Source organism: Anolis sagrei, chromosome 6 (assembly GCF_037176765.1).
Source record: "Anolis sagrei isolate rAnoSag1 chromosome 6, rAnoSag1.mat, whole genome shotgun sequence".
NCBI classification, from domain to species: domain Eukaryota; kingdom Metazoa; phylum Chordata; class Lepidosauria; order Squamata; family Dactyloidae; genus Anolis; species Anolis sagrei.
This window is the reverse complement of record NC_090026.1, coordinates 6,735,747-6,755,239: the sequence shown is the minus strand read 5'-3', so window position 1 is coordinate 6,755,239 and position 19,493 is coordinate 6,735,747. Positions and strand designations below refer to the sequence as shown.

Here is a 19,493-nt window from a genome sequence, read left to right as displayed (position 1 = left end):
TGGACTGGTTGACCTTCTCGCAGTCCAAGGCACTCTCAGAACTTTCCTCCAACACCACAGCTCAAAAGCAGGGGACGTTAGGGATGTTCCTAAGGGTAATGAAATAGAGGACGAGGGGTCAATTGCCAAAAAAGCATGAAGGCCAGACATGGGGGCTGAAAAGGTAGGGCCATACATGAGAATCACACCAGCAAATAGAAATGGTGGTTTAAAACAGACCTCAATCACTCAATTCCTTTCACCTATAGTGCCTGGAAATAAAAAGGACAAGGCAAAGGCCCCTGCTGAGGAGAACGCTATTAATCCTCTTAAAAATAGGGTCATCCAGATAGTTCGGCCACGTCATGAGGAGACAGCAAAGCCTAGAGAAGACAATTATGCTGGGGAAAGTGGAAGGCAAAAGGAAGAGGGGCCGACCAAGGGCAAGATGGATGGATGGCATCCTTGAAGTGACTGGACTGACCTTGAAAGAGCTGGGGGTGGTGACAGCCGACAGGGAGCTCTGGCGTGGGCTGGTCCATGAGGTCACGAGGAGTCGGAGACGACTGAACGAATGAACAACAACCAGATGGTTAGTTATCAGAGGACAGGGGGGTCATCAAATCTGAAAAAGACAATACAATAAACTAGGAGAACTTAGGCACACTGAATCACACCCAATTGATTCCGGCTTGAACAACTATATAAAAATGAAAACAGCAAAGGAGCTAAAGATTCTGTCCTGGAATATATCTAGATGGGCTGGAAAATTAGTGGATGAAGAGTTCGTAGAGTATTTACAGGAGTTCTCTATTATAATGATACAGGAAACGTGGGTGGAGGAAACCTCGAGTCTTAACTTGCAGGGTTTTAGAAGTTTTGCAGTGCCTGCTGCAAGGCGGCATAAGTGGGGGCGCTGCTGTGGAGGCCTTGCAGTTTTTGTTTCAGTTGAGCTGGAAGCTGATTGCCAAATTGTGACTAACCAGTCTAACAATAACATATTAGCTTTAGAGCTAAATCTCAAGGACAACCAGGTTTTAGTTTGCATTAATGTCTACGTGCCTCCAGTAAATTCAGCGTATTCAGCCAAAGAGGTGTGGCAGTTTTTAGATACAGTCCTGGGAGACAGGAGCACTGGCCTGGAAAACACGAACATTGTTTTAGGCGGCGATTTCAACGCGAGGATGGGAAAATCAAATGAGGAACTGGCTCAGCATTTTGGGTTGTATTTGGGGAATCCATTTTCACTTAGTAGGAACTCGAGAGATGTGAAATTTAACAAGAATGGACTGGAATTATTCTCATTAGTTTATAAACATTTATTACTAATCATGAATGGCAGCCATCTAGAGGAGTCATCCAGACTATACACTTATCACTCAGTAAGGGGGGGAAGTGTCCTAGATTACTTTATAATCTCACCAGGATTGTTGCCTGTAATCAAAACCTTTATAGTGGACATACGCCCAGAAAGTGACCATCACCCCATTAAACTAGTCATAAAAAAAGACTTAGAACAGCACAAAAGGTCAAATAATTATCCACTGGCCCTGGTTTCCATGGGACCCAAATGACTCAAGTGGTCGGAGCCCTTGAGCGATAAGGTTATAGACCAACTTAATGGACCTATTCTGGAATCCTGCAGAGATAAGATACTCAAAGGTACTATTGACCCAATAGAGGGTTATCAGCAAATGATTACCTCCCTCAAACCTCACCTGATTCATACAGAACCAACTAAAGTCAAAAAGCCCGGTAAGGGAAGTTGGTCCGATGCAGAATGCAGGAGCCAAAAAAAGACCCTGTCCCTGGCCATCAGAGCAGCCAACAAAAATGGGACTGAACAAATCTATAAAAGCCTGAGTGAAACTCGTTCACAATATAAAACCCTACTGTCTGATCACAGACTCCCAAAGCAGTTGCTCTACTCTGAACTCAAGAATGGGAAACAGAATGTTGGAGGACAGGAAAAGAGATTTATAGATGGGCTCAAAGCCAAACTTAAAAACTGTGGCATAGACACCGAGAACTGGGAAGCCCTGGCCCTTGAGCGCTCTAGCTGAAGGTCAGCTGTGACCAGCAGTGCTGCAGAATTCAAAGAGGCATGAACAGAGGGTGAAAAGGAGAAACGTGCCAAGAGGACGGCATGTCAAGCCAACCCTGACTGGGACTGCCTTCCTTCTGGAAACCGACATCCTCACTGTGGGAGAACATGCGGATCAAGAATAGGGCTCCACAGCTACCTAAGGACCCACCACCAAGACACCACATCTGGAAGACCATCATCCTCGAGCTATGAAGAATCGCTTAAGTAAGTAAGCTTGGAGATTAGAGGCACTACCTATGTATAGACCTGTTAGTTGCAAGATTTAAACTGTTGTATTATGCTTAATCCTGCCCCTTTTTACATTGCTTGTGTACAGTTGTATGAATTGGTTACTTATAGCTGTCAATCAGTACTGTTTGGCTCCACCTCTTCCTGCAAGAGGGGAGAACTTCCTTTCTCTTCATTCTGCCTTCAGAGATCATACCACATGGACGTGAGTAAAATACTTCATTCTTAAGGACCCTGATTTAAGTTACCTCTTAGCATCAGTTCTGAGGTGTTTTTACCCTGGGGACTCATGCTTTATGTCCAGATCATCCTGGATAACATTTAGGAGACCCCAGTGCCTTCATACCGGTTCTTTTGGCACTAGAGGAAGATTCTGAATCTTCAAGACATAGGCCATCTGAACTGGGGTTGTGGTTTGCTCCGGCATTCACAGCCATTGAGGAAAGAGGAAACTTGGTGAGGCTTCTCAGCTTCAAACCCCTTGGACCCAGGACTAATAGAGACTGTAACGTATGTTTTCTTCACCCCGCTAAAGTTTTCCAGCTTATTACTTTGAAGAAATGACTTTGTGATAAATAAAACTTATTTTGAGCTATTTACAGTGTTTTGGGTTTTTGGGAGTTCCAGTTTCCTAAAGGAGGGCAAGAAGCAATCCCTTGGGGGGAAAGTGCCATGTCCATCCCTCCTTCATTAAGACTAATAGCCCCCAAGCGCGACGGCACACCTACTGAAAAGAAAGAAACTTGAATTCAACAGGCAAAATTGGATCAAGCTGGATCTGGCTGTTAGGCAAAAGGAGGAGGTCAAATTCTGGAAGATGGTGCATTCAGGGCTAAGGCCCTTGCAACTTCATCTAGACTCCCAAATTGCAGCACATACTTGGGAAACTTATTTTGGAGACATATTCAGCGACCCAGAGACTGCTGAGGAAGTGACTAGACCCATTGACCTCCCTGATTGGCCACCAGTTTCTCCAGAAGAAATTGAAGGCCTGCTTCGAAAATTAAAAACAGGAAAACCCCAGGAGAGGATATGCTACCGCCAGAATTATTTAGATATAACATCACCTGGTGGGCTCCCATCCTGGCCAGATTGTTTACATACATCAACCAGATAGGAATGGTCCCAAATGGGTGGAAAACTAGTGTGATTGTTCCTCTATACAAAAAAGGCAATAGGACAGACCCACATAATTATAGACCCATTAGCCTGTTGAATGTAGTGTCAAAAATTTATGGTAGGTTCCTGCTAAATAAACTACGTAGTTGGGCTGAGGAGAATAATATTATTGCAGAAGCACAGGCTGGATTTCGGCATTGCAGAAGCACAATAGACCAGTGTTTTGTGCTTTCACACCTAATCCAAAATAGTCTGAAGAAACCAAAGGGATGCCTATACACGGCATTTGTGGATTTTACCTCAGCCTTTGACTTAATTGATAGACAGCATTTGTGGGTAAAGTTGGCAAAGACTAATGTGGATAGACGACTATTGTTATTATTGCAACAGCTATACTCGGGGACAGACCTAAGAGTGAGGTTAGGCCTGTCAGGCAAGCTATCAAACAACATTGAAATAAAAAGAGGAGTTAGGCAAGGCTGTCTACTAGCACCCTTTCTGTTTAATTTTTACGTGAATAATTTAGTTGCTGAGCTAAGCTCCCCCGAACACTTCCCCCCTTAGCAGGTAGTAGGAGAATTCAAGTCTTGTTGTATGCGGATGATATGGTCCTCCTGTCAACTACGCAAATAGGTCTCAGGAGACTTTTGAGGTCACTAAGCAGAATTTGCGAACAAGAGAAGTTGAGGATGAATCACTCTAAAACCAAAGTAATGGTATTCTCCAAAAGGAAACAAATACACAATTGGAAATTGGATGGCCATTCAATAGAGCAGTGTCATAGCTTTAAATATCTGGGCATACACTTCTCATATAATGGAAATTGGAAGAGCCATATTGGGGCAGCCAAACTAGCTGCATGGAGGTCAGTGAACTCAATCCTAGCCTTCGGGAAAACAAAGGGAGGGTCCTTGGTATGTCCCACAGCAAAGATTTTTTTTCTGCTAAAATTTTACCCCAATTATTATATGGAGCCGAAATATGGGGACAGGGCAATACAAAACAGGTTGAATGTATTCAGAATAAGTTTGCAAGAGCTCTGTTAGCCCTTCCCCCTGGGACTCCAGCTGCCTTGTTAAGGCTGGAATTGGATCTTCCCTCACTTAAGGCCAGAATGCATAAGCTTAACATCTTATATGGGAAGAGGCTCCTGGGAATGGAGGACGAGAGTATAACAAAGCAATGCATGATGGAGCAGTATAAGCAGGGAGGATGGGCACCATACTGGCAAGCCTGGCTCCTTCAGTACTTTGATGGGTCAACAAATACCCTAATGCATCTGGACAAGAAGGCGATTAGAGACAAAATCTTTGAGAGGGATGCAGCTGACAACTTGCAGGTTAGCAAACTGCAAGGTTTCTCTACCTGGTATCCTCGGCTAAAAAGTGACCAGTATCGTCAACAATATCTCAGGCATCGGCGGTGTCTGGGAGGGCTTTTGCACAATTCAGACTTGTGTGCCAGCTGCGTCCGTACCTCACGAAGGCTGATCTGGCTGGGGTGGTCCATGCCTTGGTCACCTCTAGACTGGATTACTGCAACGCGCTCTACGTGGGGCTGCCCTTGAAAACGGCTCGGAAATTCCAGCTGGTCCAACGGGCAGCAGCCAGGATGTTAACCGGGGCTCCTTACAGAGAGAGGTCAACCCTCCTGTTTAAGGAGCTCCACTGGCTGCCGTTTATTTTCCGAGCCCAATTTAAGGTGCAGGTGCTTACCTACAAAGCCCTGAATGGTTTGGGCCCACCCTACCTGCGTGACCGTATCGCTGTCTACGAACCCACACGCTCACTCCGGTCATCTGGAGAGGCCCTGCTCGTGATCTCGCCCGCGTCGCAAGCGCGCTTGGTGGGGACGCGAGACAGGGCCTTTTCTGTGGTGGCCCCCCGACTCTGGAACGCCCTCCCGAAAGATCTCAGACAAGCCCCTACATTGGCAGTCTTCAGGAAGGAATTGAAAACTTGGCTGTTCCGATGTGCCTTTTCAGATTAGGAACCTCCAGCACCAAATCCTAGAAGCACCTTAGTAGAACCAAGATCACTGCACACCACACACTGCACTTATATTTAACCCAACATCCCTCCTGCCACATCAGCACTTTTAACTCTGTACCCCTGCTTCGGCCGACCCAGTTTTAATAGTGTTTTGTTGTATTGTTACTGTTATGGTTTTTTCTGCTTAACTGTTTTAATTTGCTTTGGGTATTGTATTGTTGTATTGTGTTTTTGGGCTTCGGCCTGTTTAAGCCGCATCGAATCCCTTGGGAGATGCTAGCGGGGTACAAATAAAGTTATAATAATATAATAATAATAATAATATCTTCAAGACCTAACGTCAGCGGTCCTGAGGAAAGCATTTACAGCCCTGCGATTCCAAACAATGCCATCAAACTGGCTAGAGGGAAGATACAGAGGGATCCCCCATGCCCAATGACTTTGCATTTGTGGCACAGGGGAAAGAGAAGACCTAACACACTATTTGCTACGTTGCCCCTTGTACATTGACCCTAGGAAAAATCTCCTAGGATCACTCTTGGAAGAAAGGGCATCATGGCAACAATCTGCGGTGATCTGCGACTTGCTAGCAGATCATTCTAAAAATATAACACTAAAGGTTGCCACATTCGCAATCGCAGCCCAAAAGATCAGAGCCAAAGTAGCAAAATCCATACTGGGGGTCAGAAATGGAAACGGGTTGGAATGACACAAAGCAGACACTGTTATTGTCATGTTTCTGCTTTCATAATTTTAAAGAACTTGTTTTAGCTTTAATTCTTGTTACGTTTTAAGGTTTATATTGGAAAGTGTTTATAAAGTTAGTGTATTACTGATGTTGTGGCCTATGGCTAGTACAATAAACAATTCATTCAATTCAATGAGTATTTCTGGCATTGGAGAGGGATTGCCTGGCGACTGCTGGAAGAGCACTTTGGTTTTCTTGATGTTCAATGACAGGTCGAGCTTCTCGTATGCTTCTGCGAAGGTGTTTAGGGTGGTTTGTAGGTCTTCTGAATACACACAGACAACGTCATCAGCATATTGGAGTACTATAACAAATGTTGTTGTAACCTTGGTTGTGGCTTTCAGTCTGCTGAGGTTAAATAGCTTGACATCTGTCTGACAGATGATTTCCACTCTGGTGGGAAGATGAGAATTGTTGTTGTATATGCCATTGACTGATAGGGCATCAGGAATCCTGAAGTCTGTATATAATTATGTATTTACACATAGAGCAGCATGTCAAGATTATAAATCTCATGTGAGTTTGGATGGGAAAAAGAGAGAGAGAGAGAGAGAGAGTTGGAAGAGTCCCCAAGGGCCATCCAGTCCAATCCCCTGCCATGAAGGAACACACAATCAAAGCACTCCTGGCAGATAGCCATCTAACTCCTGCTTAACTCCAGAGGAGAGACTCTGCCATGCTCTGAGGCAGCACATTCTGGACACTTTAAGCAGAGGCTGGGTGGCCATCTGTCAGGAGGGCTTTGAGCATGGTAGATGGTCCTTGGGGTCATCCCCAAGGGCCATCCAGTCCAATCCCCTGCCATGAAGGAACACACAATCAAGGCACTCCTGGCAGATGGCCATCTAGCTTCTGCTTTAAAAATCTCCGGAGGAGAGAGTGTGCCATGCTCCGAGACCAGCACATTCTGGACACTTTTAAGCAGAGGCTGGGTGGCCATCTGTCGGGAGGGCTTTGAGCATGGTAGATGGCCCTTGGGGTGGCCCTTGAGGTCATCCCCAAGGGCCATCCAGTCCAATCCCCTGCCATGAAGGAACACACAATCAAAGCACTCCTGGCAGATGGCCATCTAGATTCTGCTTAAAGAATCTCCAGAGGAAGAGACTGTGCAATGCTCTGATGCAGCACGTTCTGTACACTTTTGAGCAGAGGCTGGGTGGCCATCTGTCTGGAGGGCTTTGAGCATGGTAGATGGCTTTTGGGTCTCTTCCAACTATGTGAATCTATGATTTTTATATGTCGGTGTTTCCCACCAATCTCCGTTCCCCTGACAACATTTGCTGCCTCTTTGTTGTGATCCCAGGAGTTGCCAATATTGCTTCCCCAGCTCTACATTTGGCCAGTGTTTCCTCCAATCTTCAGCAGTAACCAACTCAATGGCTGGGCGTTCAGTGCCTCCAATGTGTCTCCAAAGAACCTTTTGTTGCTTCAAGTTCTGTCTGATTTATGGTGACCCTATCACCAAGTTTCCTTGCAAGATATGTTCAGATAAATTTTGCTTTTGAGGCCTAGGGACCATAGAATCATAGATTCCTAGAATTGGAAGAGACCTCATGGGCCATCCAGTACAACCCCATTCTGCCAAGAAGCAGGACAATCGCATTCAAAGCACCCCCGACAGATGGCCATCCAGCCTCTGTTTAAAAGCCTCCAAAGAAGGAGCCTCCACCACACTTCGGGGAAGAGAGTTCCACTGCTGAACGGCTCTCTTGCACAGTTGGGATGTTCTTCATGTTTGAAGCCATTGCTCCATTGAGTCCTGGTCTCCGCTTAAGCAGCTGAGGGGGAAAAGGAAGGGATCTGAGGCTGTTAGGAATGGTGGGAGTTGAAGTCCAAAACACCTACAAGGCCCAAGTTTGCCCATGCCTGTTTTAATAAATAGCTCCATCATGAACTGGTGCAACTGCTTTCAGAAGGCAAAATGTGGGCCTCTGATTGCGATCTCCTCCTTTTCGCCTACCTTGGAAATATCTTTTGAAACTTCTTTGCCCGATGAAGAAATCTTTGTAGGCCGGCTCTGCTTCTTTTCCCAAGATCAGATGAGATCTGGTGCCTTTAGGGCATTTGGACCACTACGTTACGCAGGAGGCAGAATGGAACAGGAAAAGATGTCAATCGTAAGCCTGGCCATACATCTTCACGGAAGTGTGTGGGATGATAAACAGGTCTATAAAGTGACTGATAGTAGCCTTTAAAGTCATCTGCTACTATTGAAACATGGAAGCAATGCACATTATGCTAGCCTTATCTGGAATTGCAAAATCCAAAAGACTCTAAATCCTAAATGGTTTACTTGTGTGGCTGAGATAAGGATCCCTTTGCTTTCCGATGGCTCAATGCACACAAACGTTGTTTCGTGCATGAAAGTATTTCAATTTTTGCGTGTCAACTTACCTTCAGGCTATGTCTCTATGAAATGGAATATTGTGTCCAATTCTGGGCACCACAATTCAAGAGAGATATTGACAAGCTGGAATGTGTCCAGAGGAGGGCGACTAAAATGATCAAGGATCTGGAGAACAAGCCCTATGAGAAGCGGCTTAAGGAGCTGGGCATGTTTAGCCTGAAGAAGAGAAGACGGAGAGGAGATATGATAGCCATGTATAAATATGTGAGAGGAAGCCACAGGGAGGAGGAGGAAGCAAGCTTGTTTTCTACTTCCCTGGAGACTAGAACACGGAACAATGGCTTCAAGCTACAAGAAAGGAGATGCCATTTGAACATGAGGAAGAACTTCCTGACTGTGAGAGCCGTTCAGCAGTGGAACTCTCTGCTCTGGAGTGTGGTGGAGGCTCCTTCTTTGAAAGCTTTTAAACAGAGGCTGGATGGCCATCTGTCAGGGGTGATTTGAATGCAATATTCCTGCTTCTTGGCAGAATGGGGTTGGACTGGATGGCCCATGAGGTCTCTTCCAACTCTTTGATTCTATGATTCTATTATTCTACGAAATATAAATGCATTTCATGTGTAGACTTGGGTCACATCTCCATGTATATATAAAAATATTCTGAACTACGGAATATGGAACACTTCTGGTCCCAAGCATTTTGAATTAGAGGTATTCATAGAATGATAGACTCTAGAGTTGGAAGACACCTCATGGGTCAAGAAGCAGGAAATTTGCATTCAAATTCTGCCAAGAAGCAGGAAAATTGCATTCAAAGCACCCCAAACAGATGGCCATCCAGCCTCTGCTTAAAGGCCTCCAAAGAAGGAGCCTCCACCACGCTCAACGGCAGAGAGTTCCACTGGTGAACAGCTCTCACAGTCAGGAAGTCATTTCTAATGTTCAGGTGGAATCTCCTTTCCTATAGTTTGAAGCCATTGTTCCATTGCATCCTAGTCTCCAGGGCAGCAGAAAACAAGCTTGCTCCCTCCTCCCTGTGACTTCCTCTCACATATTTATACATGGCCCTCATCATACCTCCTCTCAGCCTTCTCTTCTTCAGGCTAAACATGCATAGCTCTTTAAGCCACTCCCCATACCGGTTGTTCTCCAGACCCTTGATCATTTTAGTTGCCCTCCTCTGGACACATTTCAGCTTGTCAACATCTCCCTTCAATTGCAGTGTCCAGAACTGGACACAGGATTACAGATGTGGTCTGACCAAGGCAGAATAGAGGGGTAGAATAACTTCCCTAGATCTAGACACTAGACTCCAATTTATGCAGGCCAAAATCCCATTGGCTTTATTAGCTGTTGCATGACACTAATGCTCATGCTTAACTTGTTGTCCACAAGTACTCCAAGATCTTTTTCACACATATGGCTGTTGAGCTTCCTAATGTTCAGATGGAATCTCCATTCCTGTAGTTTGAAGCCATTGCCCTCACCACGTCTCCTCTCAGCCTTCTCTTCTGCAGGGTATACATGCCCAGCAGCAAAAAAAGACAATGGGATTTTGGCCTGCATCAATACGAGCATTGTGTCTAGGTCCAGGGAAGTAATGCTACCCCTCTGTTCTGCTTTGGTTAGACCAGACCTGGAATATTGTGTCCAATTCTGGGCACCACAATTCAAGAGAGATATTGACAAGCTGGAATGAGTCCAGAGGAGGGCGACTCAAATGATCAAGGATCTGGAGAACAAGCCCTATGAGGAGCGGCCTAAGGAGCTGGGCATGTTTAGCCTGAAGAAGAGAAGGATGAGAGGAGATATGATAGCCATGTATAAATATGTGAGAGGAAGCCAGAGCGAAGAGGGAGCAAGCTTGTTTTCTGCTTCCCTGGAGACTAGGACGCAATGGAACAATGGCTTCAAACTACAAGAAAGGAGATTCCATCTGAACATGAGGAAGAACTTCCTGACTGTGAGAGCCGTTCAGCAGTGGAACTCTCTGCCCCGGAGTGTGGTGGAGGCTCCTTCTTTGGAAGCTTTTAAACAGAGGCTGGATGGCCATCTGTCAGGGGTGATTTGAATGCAATATTCCTGCTTCTTGGCAGAATGGGGTTGGACTGGATGGCCCATGAGGTCTCTTCCAACTCTTTGATTCTATTATTCTATGATTTATTAACTTTTTTAGTCACAATATCACAAGGCTGACCAAATTTAAAAGTCTGTGGTATTCATAGGACTCTTCTCCAGTACCCCATTTCTACAGGTTGGATTCAAGAATAGATTACATATACTGTGCCTGGTTGTCATCTCCTTTTTTGGCCTTTTTGCCAGGTTCCAAAAAAACCCTTTTGCAAGAAATTCAGGGGAAAGAGCAGGCTTGTGGAGAAGATATGGCTTGAGTCACTTGTAATTTTTATGACTTGTGTTTTTAGACCAGCTGATCAACCCTTTGCAGCTTCCCAGTTATGTTTTTGAACCAAAAAATTGCAGTTTTCTTGCATAAAAGACAATACCTAGAAATTAAATTGTGTGAGATTTGGGTAGCAGTTGTCAATCAGGAAGAAGAACTCATTTGCATATTAGCCCAGGCTTAAAAGGGAGCGAGGCTTCAGCACTGGACAGCTCCTTTGGTTCTAGTTTGGTAACTTTTCCCAGCTGAGGGCACAAAATGGTCCAAGCCAAGAGGATGTTTAGGAGAAAGGACACGCCACACACACCGTTTAGAGGCTCTAGCTTGGTCCTTTAATAACACAGTTGCATAAAGTCACTGTTGGACCAGCTGCAAAAATACTCAGCAGAATCCTGACATGATACAGAGTCAAATTTCACAATGATGCATATATACATTTATTTACCCCTGACCTATCTCTTTCCCACTCACAGAAGCTATGGCTGCCCTGCCTGCCCATCACAGGGTTTCCAAGAGGGGAAAAAACAGCATTGCAAAAAAATATATAGATATTTATAAGTAAATAAAATAGCCTGATACTTGATAAATATAAGAAGGATAAAGAATAAAAAGTTCCATTTGTACACAGTCTATGAAAATGATAGACAAATGCTGGCTACTCCATGCCCGGTGAGGAAAGAGTGGGTGATGTTGATCACCCACGTTCCCATTTAAGAAAAATACTTTTTGGCTGGTGACAAATAGCAACCAAGCCTTTAGAGACATATAATCTTATATACACTTATTATACATGCCTGGATCATATGTGTCACGCTGGCTCTGCATTGGATGAAAATCACCTGATGATATTAAACTTTTTTAATTATTTTAATTATGGACAAATACTGGGCAAATGTTTTCTTATGTATATGTATATAGAGCCATCTAGACAATCAACCCTGAGTACTTGCCCTGAGGATCAATTTGAACTCTCCTCAGCCAAGTTTGCATCAAGCATCCCCCTGGAACCTATAAGACAATTTATTTGGTTAGTTAATCCATCCCTTTGTAAAAAGGTCAGTCACAACTACATTTACAAAATGCAAATTGTCCTGCGTGGGGGACACAGGAGCTTGGACAAGGGAATTCCATGATGTGACGTGCCACTTCCCATTCTGCTTCCCTGCTCAAAACAGTCCTGTCTCAAAGCAGGATTTTGGGGTGGTTGGGTTTTTGGAAGCCATTGGTGCCAATGGGTGCTGAACAGGAAAGTAGCCAATTTTGGACTGATGAATCCCCCAAAATGGGAATACTACTACCAGGGCCCACTATGCCCTTTTTCAACAGGTATAGGATCTCCCAGGTGAACCTTCTTAAACTTGAGTTTACTGTTTCCATTGAATCCAGTTCTATTTCCAAAATCAAGGGGATATTTTCTACCCTGAGGCCCATTTGCCTGCCCATGAGGCACCCTTCTCCTGCCATTAACCCATTCAAGCACCTGTCTCCACGTGGAGCAGAATCAAAAACCTGCTAACCTCCTTCTGCTGATGGTGGGGTATAATTTCATGTAACCACCTCATCATTGCTCCCTAGTTGGTTTACCATCCATTCTCACAAAAACATAGCAGTCAATACTGAAGCCCAAACTTCTCTGGAGAAAGCAACATCGGAGGTCGTATTTGCATTTGGTTTTCCTCAGTGGCTTCACAGCCTAAGGACCAGTCTTGGCAAGGATGGAACAAAGTCTCTGATGAAAGGAGAGGACCAACTTCCATTTTTAAGTTGACCAAAGTCCCATCATATGCTCAGCCTTTTGGATGGGTCTTGAAATAGCAAGTCACAGGTTGGCCCAAGTCCCAGGATGCACATGCACTATTTGATTTGAAGAGCAAATAGAAAATAGTAGGTTGAGCTGAAGTTTCTCCCAAATGCCAGAACTAACAAGAGCAGACGAGGGAAACATGTGGTGTAGGAGGGAGTGGATGAGTCCGCATTGTTGTTTGTGGCCATGGGCAAAGGAGGCTGGGACCCCTTCAAACACCATCTCTTCATCCTCCTTTCAACGGGTTTCTCCTGCCTCTTTGCCTCCCCTTGTCTCCGAAAGGCCTCATCAGAGCTGGTCCAAAACACTGGCAGGCACACACCATAGACTTGGTTGCTAGTTGATCTGTTGAAAGAAGAGCTTATATCAATTTTGCAACCCCACAGACCTCTCCACTCTACTTTGGACCAGGAGTAGGGAAACCTGGAGACTTTCAAATCTTTTGGACTGTAATTTCCATAACCCTGACCATTCGCCATAAAATGCTACCGCTTATGGGGTTTATAGTCCCAAACTCAGTTGCCTACTTCTGCTCTAAGTCTCATCTCTATGACCTACAGCACTGAACACTCTTTAGGAAGTCATCTGATAAACCAAGGGTGGTCAGCTGCTAAGAGTGATGGGACGCATTTCTGCTACAGTCCTCTAGACTGGATTACTGTAATGCACTCTACGTGGGGCTGCTCTTGAAAACAGCTCGGAAATTCCAGATGGTCCAACGGGTGGCAGCCAGGTTGTTAACCGGGGCTCCTTACAGGGAGTGGTCAACCCTCCTGTCCAAGGAGCTCCACTGGCTGTCATTCATTTTCCGGACCCAAATCAAGGTGCAGGTTCTTACCTACAAAGCCCTGAACAGTTTGGGACCCGCCTACCTTCGTGACCGCATCTCTGTATATGAACCCACATGATCTCTTCGATCATCTGGAGAGGCCCTGCTCACAATCCCACCTGCATCGCAGGCGCGCCTGGTGGGGACGAGGGACAGGGCCTTCTCTGTGGTCGCCCCCCAACTCTGGAACTTTCTCCCCAAGGATATCAGACAAGCCCCAATGCTGGCTGTCTTTAGGAAGAGCCTGAAGACCTGGCTATTCCAGTGTGCCTTTCCAGAATAGGAAACTCCTGGCCTCAAGTCCCAAATGCACCTTGTTAAAGACTCAGGATTGTCTGCACATTGCACCTACCTCCAACACCTTTCACATTTTACCTGTCAAGCTCAGCACTTTTAATTTTGTCCATTACATTTGGCCCGGCCTTTGGTTTTAATTGTGTCATGATGTTATTGTTTATTGTCTTATTGTCTTGCTTGATGGTTTATTATTTGCTTATGAGTTTATTGTGTATTGTATGTTGTGTTGTCGGCGGCCTTGGCCATTGTAAGCCGCATCGAGTCCTTCGGGAGATTTTGCGGGGTATAAATAAAGTTAATAATAATAAATAATAATACTTCTGCTCTAAGCCTCATCTCTATGACCTACAGCACTGAACACTCTTTAGGAAGTCATCTGATAAACCAAGGGTGGTCAGCTGCTAAGAGTATGGGACACATGGGTGCTACAAACTAGTGCCTTACCAGTCACTCCTTATTTGGGGGGAAACAGGATAGTGAAGTAGGGTCCAAAAGCTCTCAAACATAGAGAAATGACTAAAAGTGTCTAACAGGTTTTCTAGAAGATTCCGAACTGACTGAGCAGGTGCAGGAAATACCATATGTGCAATTTCACAGAGACCATGATGGAGAAATGACTACTGCATTTCTCTCCAGGACAAAAGAAGAAAAATGCCGAACTTAGCAGCCCCTCAGAAATGTAAGGTGCGAGGCATGGGGATTACAAAGGAAAATTGCCTTTTTGCACCTAGCAATCCATTTACACTTAGTCCCTCAACCTTTGTGATAAACTATCTCAAACTTGATAAATCATATGGAAGCCAGATGTTTTAAGGGAGCTTGGAAATCTAGATAGGCAAATAAGAAACCAAAGGGTAGATCTAAGCTCAACAAAAAAACTTTCATATTGGAGCCAGGTGCAAATGGATGGCAACCATGTGACCGTTCTCCTTCTGCACCTCTAAAGCATCAGGAAAGAGATAGCTTTCTGTGGAGGAAGGAGCCCCAGATGAACCCCACTACTTCTTCTTCCAGAAAGGGGCAGGAGATGCACCCAACACACTTCATCCCCAGCCCCCGGCACTTGGGTTTTCACCTCTCTCGTAAATAGCATTCCATGGCGGTCCCCTGGCTATGACTGTCCTTGACGTGCTTTCTCTAACTTCTTCCTCCGCTCCAATGGGATCTCATCCATGCTGATGCCATGGTTGCTTGCACTGGAAGGAAAAGAGGGAAGGTGGAGACTCACAGACAGAACCATGTTCCCCAATAACCCCCCTTCCTCATCCTGCCCCCAAACAGGATAATATCTCATTGCGATCATCTTACCCTGGTATCAAATCAGGAGGGGTGGGGATGGGCTTGTTAAAGCCTTCACGGCCTGTGAGCCAATATGTGTTTTCAATGCCTTTTCCCTACAGAGAAAACAAAGAGACTGACATATTCCTTGGAGAGGAAAAGCACCAATCCAAAAAAATCCACAAATGCTCTACTGAAGAGGTGGGTGTCTTCCAGGGGTCTAGGGAGACTATGCCCACCAAGTCGTCAGAGGGCTGCATCCACTTTTTCACCCAGCTCCCCACTGCTCCCCACAGTGAATGGCCACTTTAGACCAGTCCCAGGCCCTTTAGAAATTAGACATTTGGAGGAGGAGGAGGAGGAGGAGGAGGAGGAGGTGGTCAAGGTTTTCCCTCATTTGGAATTCAAAGCTGGTTAACTCTAGTTTTGGAGGAAAAAAATAGTTCCCAAAATGGCCAAAACTCATTCTATAGAGTTTGACCAACTAACTGTGGGAAATATATTTTCAGTTTGGAGAGGGATCTGAACCCAGGATGGGGCACCACAAACAGCTCATGGGACGCATTTTGGTCTTGTTCGTTGATTCCAAAATGCAAGATGAGCATCACTTGCCCATTGGGACCACCCTGTTGGTTTCATGAGCAGGAAAAGCATCCTTGTTGATTCGAATGTGCTTGGTCCATCAGGAGCCACACATGGTTACAATCATGTTCTTCTCCTTCTAGATCAGTGGTTCTCAACCTGTGGGTCCCCAGTTGTTTTGGCCTTCAACTCCCAAAAACCCTAACAGCTGGTAAACTGGCTGGGATTTCTGGGAGTTGTAGGCCAAAACACCTGGGGACCCACAGTTTGAGAACCACTGTTCTAGATAGAGCTTGGAACGTATATGGGAAGGAAGACAGCAGGGTTCGACACATTGAAAGGAGTTGCCACATCCCACTTACCTTCAACTCTGTTTTGCCCCTGATGTCCAGTTTGAAGCCCTCTTTGAGCGAATGCAAGATCTCCACTGTGCGCATATTGACGTGGATTCGATAAGCTGTCAAAGCAACAGAGGACAGTGAGGTGGAGAAGCCCCTGAAGCAGCAATGTATTGGGTTGTTGTAGGGTTTTTTTGGCTATATGGCCATGTTCTAGAAGCATTCTCTTTTGATGTTTTGCCTGCATCTATAGCTAAAGGCAACTTCAGAGGTTGTGAGGATGCTTGCCATATATGCAGGTGAAATGTCAGAAGAGAATAGTTCTAAAACATGGCCATATAGTCTAAAAAACCTACAACAACCCAGTGATTCCTGCCATGAAAGCCTTCGACAATACAGCAATGTATTGTTTACAACTCATACAAACTAGTAAACATTGGCTTGGGGGTTCCAAAACCAAAATCTGGGTGAGGAAGGTATATGCTATGATATACTTGAGCCCTTTACAGTAAAATAGTGTTGAAGTGACCAGTGTTGAGATATCAGAAACATGCTCAATCATGTTGGCTGTGCTGTAGTGCTGACAAAACATTGCTGGCTTTCAGGTTAACCCACACTATAGATTCACTGTTATGATTTTTAAAAAGCAGACATGCATGTTGCTCTGAAGAGGGATATGTTGGAAAAATATGATAACTGCCACTTGGGCCTGAGTTCAAGTGGCAGTTGAGTTCCCACAGAAGTTGAGGAAGCAAGAAGTCATCTTGTTCCCTCTGCTTCAGGTAAGCCTTAGAGTGTATTAGGAATCTGAGTGTTTAAGTTTAAGTGCTCTGAGTGTTCGTTTGTTTGAGAGGTGAGACTAAATTCTTTAGCCAGCAGTGATTGATAGTTGCAGGGCAGCAATTAGTGACTCATTGTTCCCTGTTCGTTAAAGGTCTTTGGGAGTGAGTGGTTACTTCCTGTATAACCTATATAAGCCAGGGCCTCAGCTCAAGTAGTAGTTGAGTTCCTACAGAAGTTAAGGAAGCAAGAAGGAGCATAGTGTCTAGATCTAGGGAAGTAATGCTACCCCTCTATTCTGCTTTGGTTAGACCACACCTGGAATATTGTGTCCAATTCTGGGCACAACAATTCAAGAGAGATATTGACAAGCTGGAATGTGTCCAGAGGAGGGCGACTAAAATGATAAAGGGTCTGGAGAACAAGCCCTATGAGGAGCGGCTTAAGGAGCTGGGTATGTTTAGCCTGAAGAAGCGAAGGCTGAGAGGAGATATGATAGCCATGTATAAATATGTGAGAGGAAGCCACAGGGAGGAGGGAGCAAGCTTGTTTTCTGCTTCCTTGGAGACTAGGACGCAGAACAATGGCTTCAAACTACAAGAAAGGAGATTCCATCTGAACATGAGGAAGAACTTCCTGACTGTGAGAGCCGTTCAGCAGTGGAACTCTCTGCCCCAGAGTGTGGTGGAGGCTCCTTCTTTGGAAGCTTTTAAACAGAGGCTGGATGGCCATCTGTCAGGGGTGCTTTGAATGCAATATTCCTGCTTCTTGGCAGAATGGGGTTGGACTGGATGGCCCATGAGGTCTCTTCCAACTCTAGGATTCTATGATTCTATGAAGGAGTTTCTATCTGAACATTAGGAAGAGCTTCTTGACTGTGAGAGCCATTCAGCAATGGAACTCTCTGCCCAGGAGTGTGGTGGAAGCTCCTTCTTTGGAAGCTTTTAAACAGAGGATGGATGGCCATCTGTTGGGGGTGCTTTGAATGCAATTTTCCTGCTTCTTGGCATGGGGGTTGGATTGCATGGCCCATGAGGTCTCTTCCAATTCTAGGATTCTATGATTCTATGAATTCCAACAGAGTGTTAAACTGTTGGTCTTCAATGAGGACTTGTTTTTCAGTCAAAATGAGTCCTTCCAGGTAGAAAACCTGGCCTACTGCCACTAGTTAGAGCCATAAAAACATCCCTGTGAGAAACAAGTAGCCTGTACTTTCCCCACCCTAATGTCCCACTTGCTTCACACAGAAGTATTTCTAAATGGCCAGGAAAGATCCACCCAAACTGAGAAAACAGCATTCTGCTATCCAAAACATAGCCTCTTATTTTCCACCCCAATCTAGACCAGAGGCTACTCACGCAAGCCTGTGGACTCCATCCGTGAGGCTGTGTTGACTGTATCCCCAAAGAGACAGTACCGTGGCATCGTTAGTCCCACTACACCAGCCACGCAAGGCCCTGTTGAAGAAATGGTTGTATTCGTTTGTGTTTCCAGACCGAAATGGCTCTTCCCACCACCCCAATACCATCCACTGTGGGGCTACTTTCTTTCAGGGGAAGGAGTAAAAGCAAATAGCATTTTAAGCGCATGGTACACATGGGGAAGTTTAGCTGAAGGCCTCTAACACCACCATACAGCAGCATAACCTTCATGGTTTACCTGAGTGCAGGCCGATCCGAATCCGTACTGGCACATCTGGCATGTGACGCATCCTGAAGGTACCGACAGCACTGAGGATGTCAAGCGACATATTGGCGATCTCACCTGCGTGCCGGTTCCCATTGCGCTTGGGTAGTCCTGAGGCTACCATGTAGGCATCACCAATGGTCTCCACCTGTCAGTAAAAGCAAAAGCTGTGAAAGCTGAACAGAAGTCTTGGAAGGGGGAAGAAGTCTGCTGGAGGTGAGACTGCAGGAAGCTACTCAACTCCAGGAGGACAGGGGCGTTCCTAATTGCCAAAGGGCTTAAGAGGTTCACTGGGTGTGCACTGAAAAATCACCCAGGAAACTCACTGAAAGGTGCAAAGAAGATCTACAAGTCAAGTTCTTCAGCCTTCCATTATCCCCACCGATGTCCATCTAGTACAGTGTTTCTCAACCTTCCTAGTGCCGTGACCCCTTAATACAGTTCCTCATGTTGTGGTGACCCCCAACCATAACATTATTTTTGTTACTACTTCATAATTCTAAATTCTAAATGCTATAAATCCTAATGTAAATATGTGATCTGCAGGATGTATTTTCATTCACTGGATCAAATTTGGCACAAATGCCCACTACGCCCAAATTTGAATACTGGTGGGGTTGGGGGAGGGGATTGATTTGTCATTTTGGAGTTGTAGTTGCTGGGATTTATAGTTCACCTACAATCAAAGAGCATTCTGTACTCCATCAATGATGGATCTGGACCAAACATGGCACAAATACTCAATATGCCCAAATGTGAACACTGGTGGAGTTTGGGGAAAATAGACCTTGACATTTGGGAGTTGTAGTTGCTGGGATTTATAGTTCACCTACAATCAAAGAGCTTTCTGAATTCCATCAATGATGGAATTGAACCAAACTTGCCACACAGGACTCCCATGACCAACGGAAAATACTGGAAGGGTTGGGTGGGCATTGACCTTGAGTTTTGGAGTTGTAGTTCACCAACATCCAGAGAG

The 19,493-nt window shown here is 45.2% G+C and overlaps 1 protein-coding gene across 1 annotated transcript in view; it reads right to left on the bottom strand.

Moving 5' to 3' along the window:
• Window positions 1–11,229: 11,229 nt before the first annotated feature.
• GUCY2D (guanylate cyclase 2D, retinal) overlaps window positions 11,230–19,493 on the bottom strand; it is a 105,082-nt gene continuing 96,818 nt past the window's right edge. The window contains exons 16-21 of the mRNA XM_060779926.2: window positions 18,488–18,662; window positions 18,187–18,285; window positions 16,073–16,167; window positions 15,159–15,244; window positions 14,926–15,046; window positions 11,230–13,069 (exon numbers count right to left, since the gene is read on the bottom strand). Coding sequence (XP_060635909.2) covers window positions 14,962–15,046; window positions 15,159–15,244; window positions 16,073–16,167; window positions 18,187–18,285; window positions 18,488–18,662 — 540 coding nt within the window. The 3' untranslated portion in view covers window positions 11,230–13,069; window positions 14,926–14,961. The remainder of the gene's footprint in view (window positions 13,070–14,925; window positions 15,047–15,158; window positions 15,245–16,072; window positions 16,168–18,186; window positions 18,286–18,487; window positions 18,663–19,493) is intronic.